This window comes from Hevea brasiliensis, chromosome 13 (genome assembly GCF_030052815.1).
Source record: "Hevea brasiliensis isolate MT/VB/25A 57/8 chromosome 13, ASM3005281v1, whole genome shotgun sequence".
NCBI lineage: Eukaryota > Viridiplantae > Streptophyta > Magnoliopsida > Malpighiales > Euphorbiaceae > Hevea > Hevea brasiliensis.
Genome location: NC_079505.1, coordinates 77,191,995 through 77,211,510, shown reverse-complemented (window position 1 = coordinate 77,211,510; position 19,516 = coordinate 77,191,995). Strand labels below are relative to the sequence as shown.

Below are 19,516 nucleotides of genomic sequence, written 5' to 3'. Positions count from 1 at the left end.
ATGATAATTTTTTTTAATATATTTTTATTTTATTTTATTTTTTATATATTATATTTTTTTTTTTTTTTTTTTTTTTATATGTATGACTCATAATTAGACTTATTCACTTATAAAAAATTAAAGTAATTTAAAAAGAATTCTTAAAAAATTAAAAATAAAGTTTCACATTCACATATAATAACCTTTTAAATTGAAAATTGAAAAAATTAATTTTTTAAATTTTTTAAATTTTAATTAAAATTAAATAGTTTTAAATTATTTTCAATAGTTTTATTTATATCAAAAGTAATATTATCTAATTATTTTTTAAAAAGAAAAAATGATTTTCTACAATTAAAATTATAACATAAATTTTTCATAACTAAAGTTGAATCATTATTTACAATAATAAAAATGTAATCATATTATAATATAAATGAGTAACACTTATTTAATAATCTAAAAGTAAAATAAATTTTAAGTTTATTTGTAATGATTTATTTTTAAAATATGAAAAGAACAAATATATTTTTTTAATATTTTAAATAAAAAAAATTATTTTTTTTATAGTAGAGGAGGATGTTTCTTATTTTAAAAAAAAAACTGAAATTTTTTAAAAATCATTTATTTAATATTAATAATTTTTTTATTTGGAAATAAGGTTTTTTTTTTTTTTTTTAAAAAAAACCTCCACTGATAGGCCAAGTGACTGTAGGGACAAAGGAATTGTCATCCATTCTTAAAAAAAGTCCTATTCTAGTCAGGATTGTGCAATCAATTGATTGGGTTTCAATCAAACAAAATTGAATTAAAATAATTAAAATATAAATTTAAAAATAATATTAATTAAATAAAATTGAAATAAATATTAAATTGAGTTTAAAAAATTTTAATTTGATTCGTTTCAATTTATTAATTTTGATCTATTTGGTTGAATTTTTTAATTTTTATATTCTTATACTTAAACTTACTATAATTTTATAAATTACACATTATATATATTTCATAAAAATTCTTATTTAAAAAAAATATATTGAGCAAATTAATCTGTTAAAAATTTCAGTTTTTCAGTGAAATAACCAAATTGAAACCAAACTTTCTAAAAAAAATACTAATCATTAATTAAAAAATTAAATTGAAAAATCAAACTAAAATAATTCAATTTTTCCTCTTCCATAAATTCGTATTGATCACACACACACACACACACACATATATATATATATATATATATATATATATATATATATATATATATATATATATATATATAATCTCCCACTATGATGAATTCATTTAGAAAATAAGACTATTTGTTTCAAAAATATTTTACTAATTAAAAGAGATTTTTTTTTCATTTTTTAATGAAACAAACAGAGCTTAATACACCTTCTGATCATACTTGTGTTGGACAAGCTTTTTCCATCATCACTTAAATGTGTTAGTTTGATCTTAACTTGAGAGCCTTGTAACAAGAAAGTGATGCATACCAAATTCCATATATAAGCAATGGACTACTTCTTAATTTATCCATGCAAATCACACTATTTATATATTATGGTACAATTTAATTAATTACTGAAGCATATACCTACAAAAATATTGTCGTTTTCAGATTAATTATACTAGGCCCTGGCCGGTAGGGTCGGTGGAGCAATCAACTATGACAATCCGGCTGCTTAATCACTTTATCACATTATAAGTAAAAATTATAATAAAAATGCAGAAAAAAAAGGTTCCCATGATGCCTAATGTTTATAAAGAAACAAGGAAAATTATTCGGAGGGTGGTAGTTGGCTCATTATGGGTAGGAAATAATTTTCCTTAATCTCTGGCTTTATTTATTTATTTATGGCATACTTGAATTTTAGATTAAGTCTCTATCAGCATCAGCTGTGTCATTTTCTTAATTTTTTCAGTGTCTATTAATCATCAGATTAAGTTAGTGAGGTAAATAAACTATACGCACGCCAGCCTGAACAAGCCTTATTCACGTGTTAGTAGATAGACTGTGGAGCGAAATTGATGCATTGGCCAAGAATTTAAGCGAAGAGTATACATATGAAAAAATTATAAAAAAAAAAAAAGGTGTCCCTTGATTTTCTCGTTTAGGCGGCTCTTGGTGCTTTCCACGACGGTTGGTGGTAGCAATTCTCTCGTGGTTTAGTTCTTGGTCGAGCTCTCTCTCCCTCCTTTCATTTTCTCATTTATTAACAGATATTGTCGCTGATTTTGCCTTGCTCAGAAGAAACGATTTTATACAGATAGGTTGCAAGAATCACGAGCTAATAAGAGTTAAAAATATAAGTAATTTTAATTATTAAATTTTGAAAAAAGGAAAAATTATTTAATAATTATTTAGTAGTTATAATTTTATAAAATCTACTTATCGATATATAATTAATTCTCGTTTGTTTAATATTCTATATAGAATATCCTACGTAAAATCATCCTTTTATTATATAATTATTCCTTGCTGAGGTACCTAGAGGGCTAAGATAAGAAGTCACTATTGCTGGAGAGGGAACGCAAAAGAAAAGGAGAAGGAGAAACAGGTTAACAATAGGATTGTTTGCTGGTTCCTTTTTTTTTTAATTACTCTTTAATTTTGAATTTAAATGGAGTCCATTATGATAATTTAAAAATATTTTTAATTATTTATTCGATAGAACATGGTCAAAACCTAACGATATTAATGGAAAAGTCTCGTTTAATTAACGTTGCGAAATCCCAGATATCTATTATTGTAAATTTAAATTGAGACCTTAATTAAAAATGATTGAAACTATAATTCGTTTTTTTTTTTTAATATATTTATAATGTTCTCAATATTTTCAATGCCACATTACATTACAGTGTTAAAAGGAATTGTCTCATTAACGGCGCATAAGGCATTGTCATTAAATGTGGTTTGAAAGTTGACTCGATCAAGAGATTGGGTGAATAGATTAGTAATTCAATCAATAGAATAAAAACTATTAATAGAGATAAATAAATATAATTAATAAAATTTTAATTATTTAAAATAAAATTTTAACATTTATTAAATTATATTTAGTAAATTTTAATAGTCTCTTTAAATTTTATATAAAAGTATTCAAGTAATATAATATATAAAAATTTATATAAATGTATAATTCTCTTTTTAGTATTTATTAATAAAATATTAAATATATATTACAAAATAAATATATCAAATAAAAAAACACATAGGTTACCAAGCTAACTTAACTGAATTTAATTTGAAATATTTTTTATGAGGTTTTGAATTCAATTCTCTATACCAACACTTAAAAAAAAAAAGTTATATTAAATAATTAAACTGGTCAGGTTAATCAAGTCACATCGGTTCATTGGTTAACATCCGAATCGATTGAGTCACGCTAGATCGCTTCTTTATTTAATTCAATTACAAACTCAGATCGATTCACTGATTTACTGATTCAACTAACCTATTTGATCCAAATTTAATAATTATGCCATAAGATACTATTTTGTTACAAACTTAAACTCAAACTTTGATTTGAAAATGTGTGTAATTACAAGGTAGATTTTTTTATTATATATATATATATAGACTTAAAACTTTATAGTTAGTTATGTAAATACTTTTAATATTGTTGAATTAAAGTTAAAAGATTGATGTTAAATTAGGATGTTGACTTGAAAAAAAAAATTATGTTGATAATGTCATTGTAATGTAGAGAAGTTACTTGAGATGTATGAATTATAGGGATGACAGTGGAAAAATGTGCTTCCTTTTCGCTTAAAAAATTTGACAAAACTTGTTTGTTTTGAAAATCATTTACTTGACTTAAACTTCGCATGTATCACATTTGTAAAGTCAATAATTATTTGTATGCATATTTATTCAGTTTGCCTTCAAACTTAATCTGAATGTAAATGAATTAATTTATTTATTTATGCCCATCTAAATGTAGAAGCGTAAATGAATTAAATTGAATTTTGAAGAGTTTAGACTTAATTCATTAAATTTTTTTCAAATTCGAACTCGACTTATATCAAATTTGAGCCGAATATCAATAATTTCAAACTTGATTAATTTTTAAAATGAGCTCGAAATAAGTTGAGCTGATCTTTTATTGAATTAAGTTTCAAATAACTTGTAAGTAGATCGACTCATTTATAAAGTAAAATTATAGGTTTATAGTTATAAAATTCAAGTTACGTAATTTTTATTAGTTGTCATATAAAAAATAACTTAATTTTCACAAAAATTAAATTTAAGTAACTATATTTTACAAAATACATTTTATATATTGATTATATCATTGTTTTAAATAATATATTATTTTTAGAGTATTTATAAATAAATTAATAAATATTTATAATATAATAAAATATAATAATTAGTATAAATAATTTTATAAATGAACTCACTCATAAGTCTATTTAAAGGTTGGCTGACAACTTTATAAATGAATTAAATTATAAATTTTAAAGAGACGAATAATGTAAAATTTAAATTTAATTTATTTATTAAATAAATTTAAAAATCGAACTCAAACTTATTTGGTAAACAAGTCGAATTAAATTGATCTTTTATCGAGTTCAAACAGCTTAATTGATTTACAGACTTAAGGGTACACCTTGTTTGATAATATATATATATATAAACAATTAATTAAAAAAAAAACAATGAATGAGTAGCTGAGTTAGGTTGGTTGGACTTTGAAATAGGGGTTTTCTCTATTTTTAAGTTAAATAATTTTGATTAAATAATTTTAATACAATCATGTCCGTCAGAGAATAAAAATCAGCGTTATAGAAAAGAGTGATTCAATAGAAATATTTTATGCAATTTGGGCCGTATTTGAACTTTACCATGGGCATAAATAAAATAATAAATTGAATAATTAGTTTTTAAAATATAAATTATAGAAAAATTGCGAAATTCATGTATATACATTTATTTTATTTTATTATTATTTTTTTTAAATCAAAATAAAACTTCATTAAAAGCATTAGGAATAGGAATATATAGTCCATGGCCCAGTATAAAAGTGGATTCTGGACTAGTAACCCAAGCACCTACCTCAAAAGAAAAAAAGTCCAAAGCCCATATAAACTGAAACCCTTGCTAGGTTTGGATCTCGACCCGAGCCATAAGTAACTCGGCAAGAGGGGATAATAGTCAAGCCAACCAGTTACAGGGGGAATGTCGAACACATCGAGGAGCGCAGACAGGGGCCATGCATGGCTAATCAGCCTGTCTAAGACCATGGTGGTGTTGGAGAAACAGAGGAGCCCTGCCAAAACTCTTGATTTTGAATCTCGTATAGTCACTGAGGGATTGAAAAACCATCATTAGGCACTGGTAAATCCTCAAGTTACTAACTTTCACATAGAACACACAACTGAACACGCATATCAATAAAAATGCTTGCCCTTCAACTCCAAGATCTGCGAAAGCAATCAAAACCCAAAATATATTATTTAATGGCGGAATCAGATATTAAAATCAGGGGGTCAATAGCATATATATATATATATATATATATTCTTTTAAAAAATAAGTAATCAGTGATATTTTCAATTGGAGTTAAAAAAATAACTTTTAAATTTAATTCTCTTTTTTTATAAAATACAAATCAATAAATTTATTTTTACTCATTATATTAACCTTTTTAATTTTATTAACTTAAAATTTTATTAATTAGTTCCCAATTTAAATACTTGGATAATTACAAAAGTAACAACTTAAAATTTCAAAAAAAAAATATATATATATAAAAGTTTACAATTTATACATGAATGTAATTACCAAAATAAAACATAAGTCATTAAAAATTAATAAAAATTTTTATCAAAATTTTCATTTATCTATATTAAATATCAAAGTTTAATAAAAATTCTATAAATAAAATTATTAATTTTAATTATAAAATAGAATAAAAAAATAAAGAATAAATGAGAAAAAAAGTTCAGTGTTAAAGTCTTAAACTTTTAAGTTTTTAAGCACATATATATAAGCAACAATAATTATGATTTATTATTTTGATTAGCTAAAGTTCATTTAATTAAGAGTTTGAATCATAAAATGGGACAACTTAAGATTATAACAATAATTAGACTTAAATATTAAAAAAGAAAAATTTGATTAGACTAGGTGTTCAACATTAATTTAGTTAGGGAGCAACTTGAATCTATACAAGAGCAAATATAATAAGCTTCTTGAAAATATTTTTTTGGCTAGGAGGGCACTGGCCACTGTTGGTCCCTTAATTCTGCTATTGAAACTATTTACACCCTCAATCTAGAGGTAAGGGGAGGAAATCCACTCTTTCATAAGAAGAAAGGCCTCTCTCTGTCCAAAAGGACATAGAAAGCCTTCTAGAGATGGTGATTAAGAACTCCTAGAGATAGAAAGCCTTCTGGAGATAGTGATTAAGAACTCCTAGAGAGCTAAAAATGAAAGAGAGTCAAAGGAAATAAGAAAAATGGGTTTCAGACTTTTATATTTATAGTTGAATGAGTGTTAAGTTAGTAATATTATAGTCGATACTACTTTGTCAATAATATAAAGAGATTACGCACATTTTGCCAATACTTGTGAACATATACAATTTAGGAATTCACAATCACACAAGGCAATAAGCATTGACAACTAAATTAAGGGATACCATAAAACATTATTAATCTTCCTAAATTTTGCATCTCAAAAAAGAAAACTCTTCCAAAATTTGATATGCAGAATCTCTTATTGTTCCATTGGGCAGATTCTGCATTCCAATTCAAGTGTCAAAATGGATTTCCAAAATTTTCAATCACAGGCCAAAACCCCAACACCATCAAATACAGCCTTCAATTCCTATCCTTCTTCAAAACTTCCTTTCCAGCTACGTAGCCGGTAAGTACTTGGACTCTGGTATGAAAATGACCAAAATCGGCCATTTACGTCGAGATTTAAAACATAAAATAGTAACTTTCAAGTGTGAACATAGGCACCAATCTAAGCCCACATCCTTTTAAAGACCCCACTTTGTCACATCCAAACATAATTAAACACTTGCCTTTTCTTGCAAATCAAAAACACCATATGATTTCTGTGGTATATCTCAAGCAGACGCTACAAAAGTTGGGCTATTCATACAATCAGTTCACACCAATCCAAATCCCATGCGTTTAGGTTCTTGCCTTCTTGGTACTTCCATTTCCATAGCTGGATTATATAAACTACTCGCATTAGCAATAATTGTCTTAGAATGAAAATGGGCTACTCTTGTTTCAAGGTTGGGATAATATTAACTATTTTCTCACTAGCACTTCTCCTTCCAGTGATTCAAGGCTGGGGAACTGATGGGCACTTCATAGTTTGCAGAATCGCTCAGGTCCTTGAGCCTTCCTTCTACTTCTAATGTATTTTTGGTATGCTTTTATTCTTTTAGTGGATGTATGTTTTCTGTGTTTGTGCTATGAACAGTCTCGGTTGAGTGAAGCTGCTGCAGATGCTCTGAAGCAACTTCTGCCAGAGTCTGCGGAGAATGACTTAGCGAGCGTGTGCTCATGGGCAGACAATGTCAAATTCCGTTACCATTGGTCATCTGCCCTACATTACATTGACACCCCAGATTCTCTCTGTACCTACCAATACAATAGCAAGTTCTTTTTCCTTATCTTCCCTCCCATCAAAAGTTTTCTATTTCTTGATCAAAGAGTACTATTAGCCTCTTTTTTCTCTTTTTGGGTATTTAGGGGATTGCAAGGATGAAAATGGAGAGAAAGGGCGGTGTGTTGCTGGTGCAATTAACAATTACACTTCCCAACTTATTACCTACAACACTGCTTCCTCCCTCCTGACTGAATGTAATTAAAACAAACATTTTGTTTAATCTCTTTTAATTTTTTTTCCTTATCTTCCATCTTTTTATTCACAGTATATGCTCGATTTGTACAAGAATTTCTCCTTTTTAAATCTTTTCTGACATAATATAATTATATGAGTGAATATCAGATAATCTCACAGAAGCACTTCTTTTCCTTTCTCATTTTATAGGAGACATCCATCAGGTAAGGCAATCAATAAATAACACAAGAAATGTATACCCATTTATTGATATTTTTCGAGTCAGTAAATGATAGCAAAATCTTCCATAATGTAGCCTCTGCATGTGGGTTTTACTTCAGACAGGGGAGGCAACACAATTGATGTCCATTGGTACACAAGGAAACAAGTCCTTCACCATGTGAGTCCAATTGCCAAACCAACTTCATGAACTTCAATAACATAGTACTAATTAATGCCAACGGTTATAGGTTTGGGATGCAAATATAATTGAGACAGCTGAGGAAAGATTCTACAACTCAAATGTGGATGACATGATTGATGCAATTCAGCAGAATATCACGGTATTCCACTCTTGAAATGAATTATCTGTATCATTTGTTTTGGCTCCATCTATCCTGACCTATACCCTTTTTCTTTCTCTTGGCATTGGGAATTATGAACAACAGACAGAATGGACAGATCTAGTTCAAAAATGGGAGACCTGCAGTCGTAACAAGACAGCCTGCCCAGACATGTATGCTTTGACAACCTCATTTTTTTTGGATATAATACACTAGACAATTTATCATAAGATCACTCAACTCTCACAGTATAGTAGCAAGAAGCCCTGTTTATTGAGCTCCTTTTAAACTATCATGCTAGAATTGATGAAGAATTATTAGTTTAATTGATGCATTACTCTCAAATAAAATTGCCTGCTTCCCATAGATATGCATCTGAAAGTATCAAAGCAGCATGTGATTGGGCGTACAAAGGTGTAACGGAAGGATCAGTGCTAGAAGGTAAGCCACAAAATCTTCTGATATTAAGGCATGTTCATTTTTTTATTTGATAAATCGGGAATAATAATTAAAACAATAACCTGCTTGTAGATGATTATTTCCTATCCCGAAAACCAATAGTGAATTTGCGATTAGCTCAAGGTGGAGTCCGATTGGCAGCAACTCTCAATCGCATTTTTCAATGACTCAGTCTGGTTCTAAATAATGTTTGGTGTCAAGTAAAGCATGCCTGAAGCTTTTCAAAAAGTTATGTTTACTTTAGTACATTATCAATGTATCATAAACATCAAGGCATTGCTTGCAAAAAAAATAATGCATATATTCTAATAATTCTTGCACTGTTCTCTTCTAAAATTCTTGCACGTATGTGTAATTCCAACTACCGTGACAAGCAACGGCAGGAGATAATGAGAATGTTGGTTCATTCATTACCTGTAACAGATCGTATCAAACATGTGAACAAGCAGGAACGTGTAGTCTAATTCCAAGTTCTTGCACAGCATATACTGTACTCATGTTATGGTTTCTTCACAACAAGAACAGGGCACTTGGCATATTGAAGACTATAATTGCTCACACCTCCTAGTTAAGCCCTTTACAGAAATATCGGCATGAATACCCAATAACGTAAAAAGAAAGATAGGCACTGAACTCTAGGACACGCAAGGAATTCAAATCAATGGCTCTTCTCTAAAACACCAGTTTCTCTCCCTTCTCTTTAAGTTCCGGCTTTTGGGCCTTAAGTTTGGGGGAAGATCTGGCCTTTGGCCGCCGATCATATTAGTTAAAAGTTATTTTCTCTGTTTTTGGTTGTTAAGTCTCCCTGTGGAATTTCAGTAGCCCTTGCGGATGGGGATTAGCGTGGTTTGTTTTTGTGCCTACTGCATGTTGGTTTTGAGAGCATCAATTATGGTGGTGATGGGTTGAGTTGAGAAGCCTGTTGGCTGGCGGTTTGGGCATCGCTTGTGGGGCGAGAGGAGATTGAGAAGCCTGTGTCTCTGCCACACTGGTCCTCACCCAGAGGTTCCTCGGGCAGTGTGCTACTTAACTCCCTTGCTTTTGATGGTTCTGATTGAGGAGCTTATCCTCCTATTTTGGTCTCCCTTTTGTGCTTCAGGTTCTGCATGTGTATCCTCCCCTTCGGCTGCCTCAGATGGTCGGTCTACAGTTGGAGTCATCCTCGGTAAAGTCGGCTGGGATGCGGGTCAACCCGTTTTAGTTCTAGGGTTTCTCTTTGATTTGGGCTTTGAACCCTTAGTTTTTTATGGATTTAAGGAAAGTTTTGTAACATTCTGTATTTTTTGGGCACGCCTTGAAGTGTTTTATCATCAAATGAACTAATGAAGGATTCTAATTTTCTGTTAAAAATAAAATAAAATAAAATAAAGCTCAATTTGTCCGGTATTATTATGAATATTCAATTTTATTTATTTTTAATTTTTAATTTAATTTAATTTATAAATTTTAATTTATATTTAAATTAATCTAATTAATTAATATGTGTCATTTTAATAATTAATTATTTTTAATATTAAAGTATTATTTTTTATTATATAATTATTTAAATAAAAAATAAAAATATTATTTTTATTATTTAATATTATTAATTAAACTGAAAATATAATTAATTAAAATTTTAATTAATTTTAATTATTTAAATGAAAAAATATGATTTTATATTTCATGCTTTTAATTTAAAATTAAAAAATTATAATTAAATAAAATTAAAAATATAAAAATATTATTTTTTTTGTTTTCATATTATTAATTAATATTAAAAAAGTAAAATATAAAAGTAATTGATTATAATTAATTAATTGAGATTAAAAATAATTAATTAAGTAATTAATATTATAAAATAATTAATTTTAAAAATATTTAAAAAATAAAAAAAAGGAACTCATTCTGGTGAGTGAATTGCACCTTTTTTTAAATTATGCTAAATTATATATAAATTAAAAATTTTTAGATTAAATAAAATAAAAAATTAAAATTAGACTAAATTAAAATTTCTCAATAAATAAAAAGAGGAAATTCAAAAAAAAAAAAAAAACTCTAGTACATGTAAGAAAATTATAAAATGAGAAAAAGAAAAGAAACAGTCTAGGATATTTTACTGTGCACGGGAGCAAGGGTGTCTTAATAAAATTATCAAGAGATGTGTATTGTGATTGAACCATTTTGAGTGGTAAGAAAAAAAAAAAAAAAAGGGACGGGGCAGGCTGACCCGGTTTCTCATCATTTCAGGCTTGGTCAGTCTAGTTGAGTTCAAAGAGGCTTCCAATTTTGGTTTTTAAGGTTTTGATTCTACTTTCTTTAACATACTCAATTCGATTCTTCATCAAGCCAATAGTTTCTTTTTCAAAAATTTTTATTTTGAAACTAAAAAATTTATATATTTATCAAAATTTATTGTACATCACGTTGACTTGGTTTTTATTATTGTAACTTCTTCTATAAATGTCTTCGTTTCTATAAATTTGCATGATTATACGAAAGTAACCAAATTGTGATCTTAATTTTAGGAGAGACAATTTACTTTATTCACCTAAATTTTTTTTAACCTCTTTAAAAAAAAAAATTCATTGAAATATACAATTTTATATGAAAATAATTAAAGAATGGCATTAATTCTAGAAGAGACAATTGCCTTAAGTAATTTAAATTTTTTAAATTTTTTAAAAGTCTATTGAAATTTTGAATTGGATTTTTTATTTGAAAATATTAAAAAGTTAATTTTTACAAAATTCAAGCTAAATCGAACTGAATCAGCAGTTTCAGCCTAATTTATTCAAGAAACTCTTAAACCAATATTGATCATTCCCCTCCCTGGTTTTAATCTGATTTCAGAAAACTAATATCAAATTTGATTTTAGTTAGGCCAATTCTAGTTTTAAATTGTACTAAGATCATGTCTAAATAGTGCTCTTATATTAGTTTTATTATTATTATTATTATTATTATTATTATTATTATTTAAATGATGCTTTTAGTATTGAATAGACTACTATTATAAATGATAATATTATAGAAAAATGTTGACATCTTAATAAATCACCCATTATTATGCTTCTCTAATTCGAGCACGTATAACTTATAAGGACTTTTAGGATTATACACTACTATTTTTATAAAAAACAATTGTTGATGGTGGAAATACACCTTTTTTTTTTTTTTTTTTAAGTATGGCAAAACCTTACATTTCACATGCTTCAAATGAGCATAAGGGCTTTGCAATATGCCTATTCAGAGGGGCGATCATGCCCATCCATCGATCGCAGTATATTTTGATTTATAAATGTATGTGAATGCATGTGAAGAGGAATCACTAAATTAAGTGAATTAGAAAGATAAATGCAACTCAGTTTTACTAAAATCATGTGATTTCGAAAGATTTTTTTTTTTCCTTTTAAAAAGAAAAAACAAGTTTGCATTCATAATTATAATATACATGAAATGTGTAAATATTAATTTCATTTCCAATTTTATATTTCTCTATCTAATAATATTTTATAAAAATCTGATATAAATAATCACATAAAACTCGTATAAATTAATGATTCAAATTGCACAATCACATTACATCGTAACTTCAATATTATTCATGTTAAGAAATTTTATCTTACTAAAATAAAAAAAAAAGCTATAATTATAACTCAAATGAGTGTTATATGGTTGAAGCTACAATTAGATCAAGAAGCAATAATAAAGCCTAACATGGATGGCAATGGATTGAGATTATTTATTTAACCAAATCCTATTGAGTAAGATTTGAGTAATATATGGTTTTAAATTTTAAAAATAATATTTGTGTTGAGTTTTATTAGATTTAAATTTTATATTGATAGTTATTACTTAAATTTATTTATATAAATAATTAATTAAATATAAAAAATATATATATTTTGTAACACCCCAAAAATTTTAAATTTATGAGCATTTTTGGTATTTTAATTTTATTTAAATTTTAGGAATTTTTTTGAGATTTTTCGGATTTTAAAAAATCGGGTTCGATTTTCCGAAAATATAAACTTTGATGATTTTAAAAATTAATTTAAAGACCACATGGAAAAACTAAAAATATATTTGGAGTCTACGTATTTTTTTGAGTTTTCTGGAATTTTTTCGGAATTTTTGGACGTCGTTTTTGGTCCCGAGGCAGAGTAAAAATTCAAAATTTTGTATATTGAATCGAACCGGCCGAATCGAACCGGACCGGATCGGACCGGTCGAATCGGACCGGTCTTCTTCTCTTTTTCTCATCCCTCCCGCGCTCGTCGACCTTCTCCTCTTCTCTCTCTCTTTTCTCTCTCCTCCTCCTCCTTGCGCCGCGCCTCCCTGCCCCCACCTCGCGGCGCCCACCTCGACCCTCCCCACGGCCGCCACGCCTGAACGCCGGAAAATGGCCTTGGAACGGACGCGCAGTGCGCGCCCGACTGTTGGACTTCCTGGCCAAAATCCGGCCGATCCGGCCACCAATTGGACCGGGTCTTGTGTCTAAAATCATCTACTCGACGAGAGCTTTCCATAGACACCAAAAACGCTGAAATCCATCGAGCGGTTTGTCCAATTTTTGCTCGGGAAGTTTTTAGCCCATTTCGACTTTTGGGCTAGATTTCTCGAAAACCGTGAATCCCACGAGAAAACCGAGGGTACCAGCACGCTCCACTCGTCGAGAGCTTCGCGGCGACATAAATTTCAAATTTTTTCGACACCTTTTTTCGGTAGGTCCCACGGAACTTCGCATTGTTTTTCCGAGCATTTAATGAGCTTAGAAAATTCTGAAAAATTTATGTACTAACCCCCGTGTTATGGGCTTCGTGTAGGTATCCTCGATTCGCGGAATTGACGATTGACTGTGTCAGTAAATTCCGCCGATGCACTTGTTACCAAACGATCTAATTGGACCGAAGTTTTGGCTAGCCCCCCATTGTCAAACGTCCCGAGCGCGTTTCCGAAGTCGGAATTGGCAAAGGTAAACCCGAACCTTGCTTTTTCGTAATTTTCTAGTGCTTAAATAGGATTAAAAATCCGTAAAATATTCGTGGTAGCTTAGAAAATTATGATTCTTTTTGCAATAGCTTAGTAATATTGCTAAGGACCGCGGGGCAAAGTTTTAGAATTTTTAGAGCTTATTTGGGTAGTTTTTTCAAAAATGATTAATTATAAGGACTAAAATGAAATTTTACATATTGTGATGGATGACTGATTTGATGGGCCCAGAAGGGGCTGTGTGATGTGATTGAGTTGTGGGCATATGGATTGTGAATATAGAAGTGTGTTTTGAGCCCTTTTGCAGGTTGGGTAGGTCCTAGGTATAGGAGAGACTCTGCCGGATTTTCGGCACGACTTAGGACGTATTGGTCTTTTTCTCTGTTTGTATTGAGTCAAATTTATTAAATGATTGTAATAAAATTTTCAGTGAGCGGATGACCTTCTTCCTCCGCCCAGCCGCCACAGTGATTGTCGTCAAGTCTGTGAGTAAAATATTAATTTTAATTGTAATTTCGATATTATTATATGTTCAAGCATGCCCATGCATCACTTATATGCATATATTTATGTAGTTAAACTCTAGGCACGATATATGTTGCATTCATAACTGTTAGCGTGCCATGGATGTTGTTGTGTTAATTTGGAGCAGCAGCGTGCGTTTGCGTGCGTGTGATGTGGTGTAGACTATGGATAGGACGGGTAGACACGGCTTGAGATCTTCACTGGGACCTCCTGGGTAGACACGGCTTGAGTTCTTCTGGACCCCGATTTGGTTATTAAGTGGAAGTCCGAAATGAGTTCTTCACTGCACTGTTGGATTTAAGAGAGTCAGATAGGGATCGCCCCATATATTATGATTGATGTTACAGGGTGCGTGAGTGCTCCAAATTACCTTTTTGATGTTATGATGTGAAAATGTTGTTGATGTTGCATTTCACTCTACAGGGTGCATTAGTTCTAGATAGTTATAGAGATTATGGTTAAAATTGATATTTTACTCTCTGAGTCGAACGCTCACTCCTGTTCAATATTTTTCCAGGCCACAGGAGGATATTTTTGAGGTTAACCTGCTTCCTTTCCTCGCAGGTTGTTTATCAATATTTGTGTAATTTTATTTACTTCTAGAATTTCCGCATGTGTTAGAAATGTTTTATTTGATTTGGGTCTGTAAACTAAATTATTATTGTGGACCTGTAAAATTATTATATACATGTTTGATGGACTGGATGAGGGAGCTGGGCTTCCATTTATCATTATGATGATATGAGTATGTGGAGGGTGAGCTAAGCTCCCCAATGGATTGTTTATTGTGTTTTACAGGTCGGGTGAATCAAAAACTCCCCGTTGGTAGGTCCATTTTATGCCCGGACTCTGTCCGGTTGTTTTCTTGAAATTGGGCCCAAATGGGCTTTGGAATTGGTTTAATGAATAGTTAGGCTTACTACGGGCTTCGGGGGCTTTAGGCTGGCCCAGGTTCTAGTGCCGGTCCGGCCCATAGGTTGGGTAGTGACATATTTTTTATAATATAATTTTTATACATTTTGTTTATAATAAATAGCATTTAAATATATTATAAAATTACAAATTATATTTATATAGATCATTAATTGAAATATAAATAGTTAAATAGGTTTGAGAATTATTTAAATAATAATAATTAAATATGAGATGAATATGAATAATTTAAAAGAATAATTAAAATTAAAATGAATTCAAGCATAAGAATAATAATAATAATAATAATTAAATTCAAGCTAGTTTGAATAGGCTGATTTTTGTAGACGCTGTATTGGTTGCTATCCTTTAACCCTAATAGTTGGAATAGACAAGTACCAGTTAGTGGTTAGTGGTGGACATAAATGGATGTGGAAGCATGGATAGAAGTGTAGAAACTAGCGGGGAGAAGTATTCCACGAGCCCTTCCGAGTCCTAGGCCAAATGCAAGACAACGGCTACTCTTCTCCCCGCTCCACACCAGCAGGCAGTGGCATATCCTCCTAAGATCAGATGGTACTTGGACTTTGCTATTGCAGTGGGACCTTTCGCTTTTTTCAATGCCAAACGGTCATATTTGCTTTCAAACATCAACCATGGGCCTGGTGATTGATGCATTTCATGAATGCCTCCAGACAGATTACGTCTTCCATTACGTTAACTTATTATTATTATTTTTGCCTTGCTCAAGTCCAATCCTTAATGGTCCAATGGCGCTATTAAATGTTACCCACCAATTAGCCTAAATTTCTGGTAGTAAGCCTGCTGGAGAATGCCTGTTACCCAACTTAATTTAATTGGGTTCAAACTTGTACCTTGACATTAAAAAATTCTTAGTTCTAGCCAGAATAATATATTATTTTTAGTGTAGGCTAAAACTGATTACTAATGTGTGACACTGCTAACAAGAATGATTTTTTGGTATTACAGGAAGGCACTGGAGTTGGAGATTAACCAGAGAGCAATAAGGTTACCTATTTGCGATTATCTCTTTGATTTCTTTCCTTTTCGGCTGCAGACCTACCAAGCTTTCAAAATCTGCTTGAATGGTCAAAAGAAACGAGGGCCCAATAAGGCCCAAGAACCACTGCAGCTATGGCCATGTTGGTAGTACAGCTTTTGGTGTACTAATCACTCAGGATCAAAGCAAAAAATAATAAAATAATAAAAAAATAATAATTGTGAAATATATCTTTCCAGGTCCTTTTCCTTTAGGAAATATTATACAATGCCATAAGCAAAGCTATCACACAAATTAGGGGCTGAATCTGCCCATATTAGAAGCTAAAATGCCCCACTCTTTAATTTACACCAAACCCAACTCTATAAAACCCCAGAAATATTTAAGATATATTTAATATTTGTTAAAAATATATAAGTGTGAAATTTTCATATCAAAAAATATTAAATAAGTGAGAGATATCTAAGTAAGAAAAACTCATGTTTATATATATATATATAGAGAGAGAGAGAGAGTGTGTCATTTTTCTTTGGTAATTAACATCAAAGAGATCAAGGATCCTTGGTGAATAGATAGTCTACCTTGCAATAATTTTCAATCACATGAAGTGGCTAAGACAATCCTAATCACCAAAAAAAAATGTCACCTTCCCCGTGTCCTTGCCCAATAATTTGTTTCCTCTTCAATGTATATGATTATGAAGAGACTAATATAATAGAGAGAATAACTAATAATGCTAGATCTAACATATTAAGATAAAAGGATACCATAAATTATTATAGACAAAGTACAAGATTACATTAATAACGACTATATATATGCTTCATGTTTGTTCATTTGCTATAAGCAGATAGGTAAGGTGTAGATAAGGTGTACAATTTTCCTTCGCATGCATGCATGCATGTCTGCTTATAAGTAAATTTTAAAAAGAAGAAATTACAAATATATATTATTTATATATAATACTAATTATGATTTTAGTCAAAGGGGCCATGCTGAGTTAAAATAATTACAAGGTTCCCCATGCCCTTCTCTTCCTATCTTCTCCATCTCTTGTACTTCATATGCATTTGTCCCCTAAAACATAATTAAGCAATATATACCAGAATTAATTAATTTCAATGTTCAAAGATTAATTACTATCCTAACACATGCATGTATTGTACAATGACAGGATTAAAATATATATGTTGAGGAAACAAATCCCATATCCAAAAAGAAAACATTAAATGAATAACCTGAATTGTTTCTATGTTGTCCTTCTCCAAGTTGAAATCATAGTACATACTAGCTGCCGAAAGCTTCATAGAGAGAAACTAAAAACAATAATGGAAGATCTAATTAATTAATTACTTAGTTTTGTTGCAAATGAATAACAATACATAATGAGATTTTAATAATTATGATTCAGAACTCACCTCAATTTGATTCTGGAGTGATTGAACATAATTAATGATGACATCCAGCATTACTGCCATTCCCATTGTCTGCAAATGTACAAGTTATACTACAACTATCATATGATAAATGATTATCCCATGCACATCCTAAAAAAAGTGTAAAATTGAGATTTAATTAATCACCTTATAACAGCCTGGAACCAGGTCCTGTAAGTGCCTAAGCTTCTCATTGATTTTCTCTCTTCTTACCTACAACAACACAGAAATATGTTTCGGTTCAGTTGTTTTTTTTGTCCTTTCCCTTGCCTAAATAACAAATTAATTAAACAGACAAAAATTTAATATGTATTGCTTAATTGCTTTGTACAGTGAAAGAACTACTGGCTCACTTCCTAATGAGCAACTTGCATTTTTAGATTGCATTTTCTAGTTCAAGCATGATGAATTTGAGAAAACATTTAATTTTACATGCAAATATGATTATTTATTCAATAATTTTTTTAACCCAAAAAAAAAGTATTACCCTTTCTGCTAAACTGTGACTATCTGTAGCTTGGCCTCTTTTAGCTCTCACATGAACTACTTCTGTTGGTTTCTGCAAATCTTTCTCATCCTTTCTCTTTCGTTTTCTTCCTCCAAAGTTCTACAGGTTTTACATTAATTGTTAAGATACCCTAAACTCGCAAACACATAATACAACAATAGAGAACATGATATATCGAACTGACCCTCATATTTTCACTCTGCCCTGTTCCAGAAACTGCAGCAGGAGGAGGAGGAGATACGTGCAGCAAGCTTTGGATATTATTAGCGAAGTTCATAGGGAGATGCGGTTGCTGTTGATGATTGGAGAAGCTGCTGCAATTGGAGAAGGCTACAAATTGATCTTGATCATCGGTTGAGCTAAAATTCTCTAATGCTCTCTGGTTAATATTCCCTATCAACAGCAAATTTGAAGAGTTGATTCCTGAGAAAGAGGGCTTAAGGTTTTGTAGCTCCCCAGTAAATTCATGAGCCATCTGATTCTGAATAAATCTGGTGCATATGCAAAAAAACCAGGATCACTTGAGAGTGCACTATATAAATGAACTGGGGACCTACCTATAATGATTTTTTAACGAACTTATCTGTGAGTGCTTTAAATGGCTTAATTTTGTTTCTTAAAAAATAAAACTTGATTACTAAACTCAGTTGATTCCTGTTTAATTTCCCCTTTTTCCAGCCAAATTGTTCATTTTTTAAGTCAAATTAAGTGGTGGTTTTAAGCATTGCTTTAATTTTTTTTTTTTTATAACGTAAATTTGAATCATTGAGTATTAAAAACCATTAGTTTCCCATGATTGAGAGGTGAAATTTGATAGGCTTGACGTGCATATAGAAAATTCTTGGAAATGAAATGATTCCCAATAACTATTTTAAGCAGGTTAGTCATTCACTATTCTGCTTCTGTATGGCCCAAAACAAATGAGTAATCCACATCTTTATATTTTTTTCTTTTTCAATGCATATTATACTTCACTTCCTCTTAGTTGCATTTTTTTTAAGCAATTTGTTTTAATTTTTAACCTTATTTAAAAAAAATAGAAATGTTTCTTTTATATGTATTGAAGCATGTTTCTATGAGAAAAAAATAAGTTGGGTTAAATCTAATTAAACTCTCAAAATTATTAGATCTTGTTTTATTTAAATATGATTCATTAGAATCGAAAAAATAAAATATATTACGTATTTATCTATTTAATTCATAATGTTAATTAACATAAGACTTTACATTTAATTCCCACTAATCAAATTACAAACAAATCTTCATAGGGTATACTCATAATCTAGAGATTGACCATCTTAATTAATTTGGCATTATAGTCCAATATTGCAT

General features: G+C 29.9%; 2 protein-coding genes across 6 annotated transcripts; one reads left to right on the top strand and one right to left on the bottom strand.

Moving 5' to 3' along the window:
* Window positions 1–7,019: 7,019 nt before the first annotated feature.
* On the top strand, window positions 7,020–10,194 carry LOC110647476 (endonuclease 2). 4 transcript variants are annotated; one of them, XM_058132262.1, is made up of 10 exons: window positions 7,020–7,144; window positions 7,279–7,331; window positions 7,424–7,598; window positions 7,696–7,806; window positions 7,955–8,010; window positions 8,103–8,186; window positions 8,257–8,349; window positions 8,455–8,522; window positions 8,717–8,790; window positions 9,908–10,194. In XM_058132262.1, exons 1-10 carry the CDS (start codon window positions 7,120–7,122, stop codon window positions 10,129–10,131), a joined length of 963 nt encoding a protein of 320 aa, XP_057988245.1. In that variant the 5' UTR covers window positions 7,020–7,119; the 3' UTR covers window positions 10,132–10,194. The 4 variants fall into 4 exon arrangements, with proteins under 4 accessions (XP_057988245.1, XP_057988244.1, XP_021657013.2 ...); XM_058132261.1 differs by lacking the exon at window positions 7,020–7,144 and having other exon boundaries at window positions 7,159–7,331; window positions 7,424–7,580; XM_021801321.2 differs by lacking the exon at window positions 7,020–7,144 and having other exon boundaries at window positions 7,161–7,331.
* Window positions 10,195–16,990: 6,796 nt separating this feature from the next.
* On the bottom strand, window positions 16,991–18,754 carry LOC110647481 (transcription factor bHLH75). Of its 2 annotated transcripts, XM_021801336.2 has the most exons (6): window positions 18,369–18,753; window positions 18,164–18,283; window positions 17,824–17,889; window positions 17,659–17,727; window positions 17,479–17,556; window positions 16,991–17,317 (listed from the first exon to the last, which is right to left on the bottom strand). In XM_021801336.2, exons 1-6 carry the CDS (start codon window positions 18,657–18,659, stop codon window positions 17,222–17,224), a joined length of 720 nt encoding a protein of 239 aa, XP_021657028.2. In that variant the 5' UTR covers window positions 18,660–18,753; the 3' UTR covers window positions 16,991–17,221. The 2 variants fall into 2 exon arrangements, with proteins under 2 accessions (XP_021657028.2, XP_021657029.2); XM_021801337.2 differs by lacking the exon at window positions 18,164–18,283 and having other exon boundaries at window positions 18,369–18,754.
* Between the last annotated feature and the right edge of the window lie 762 nt (window positions 18,755–19,516).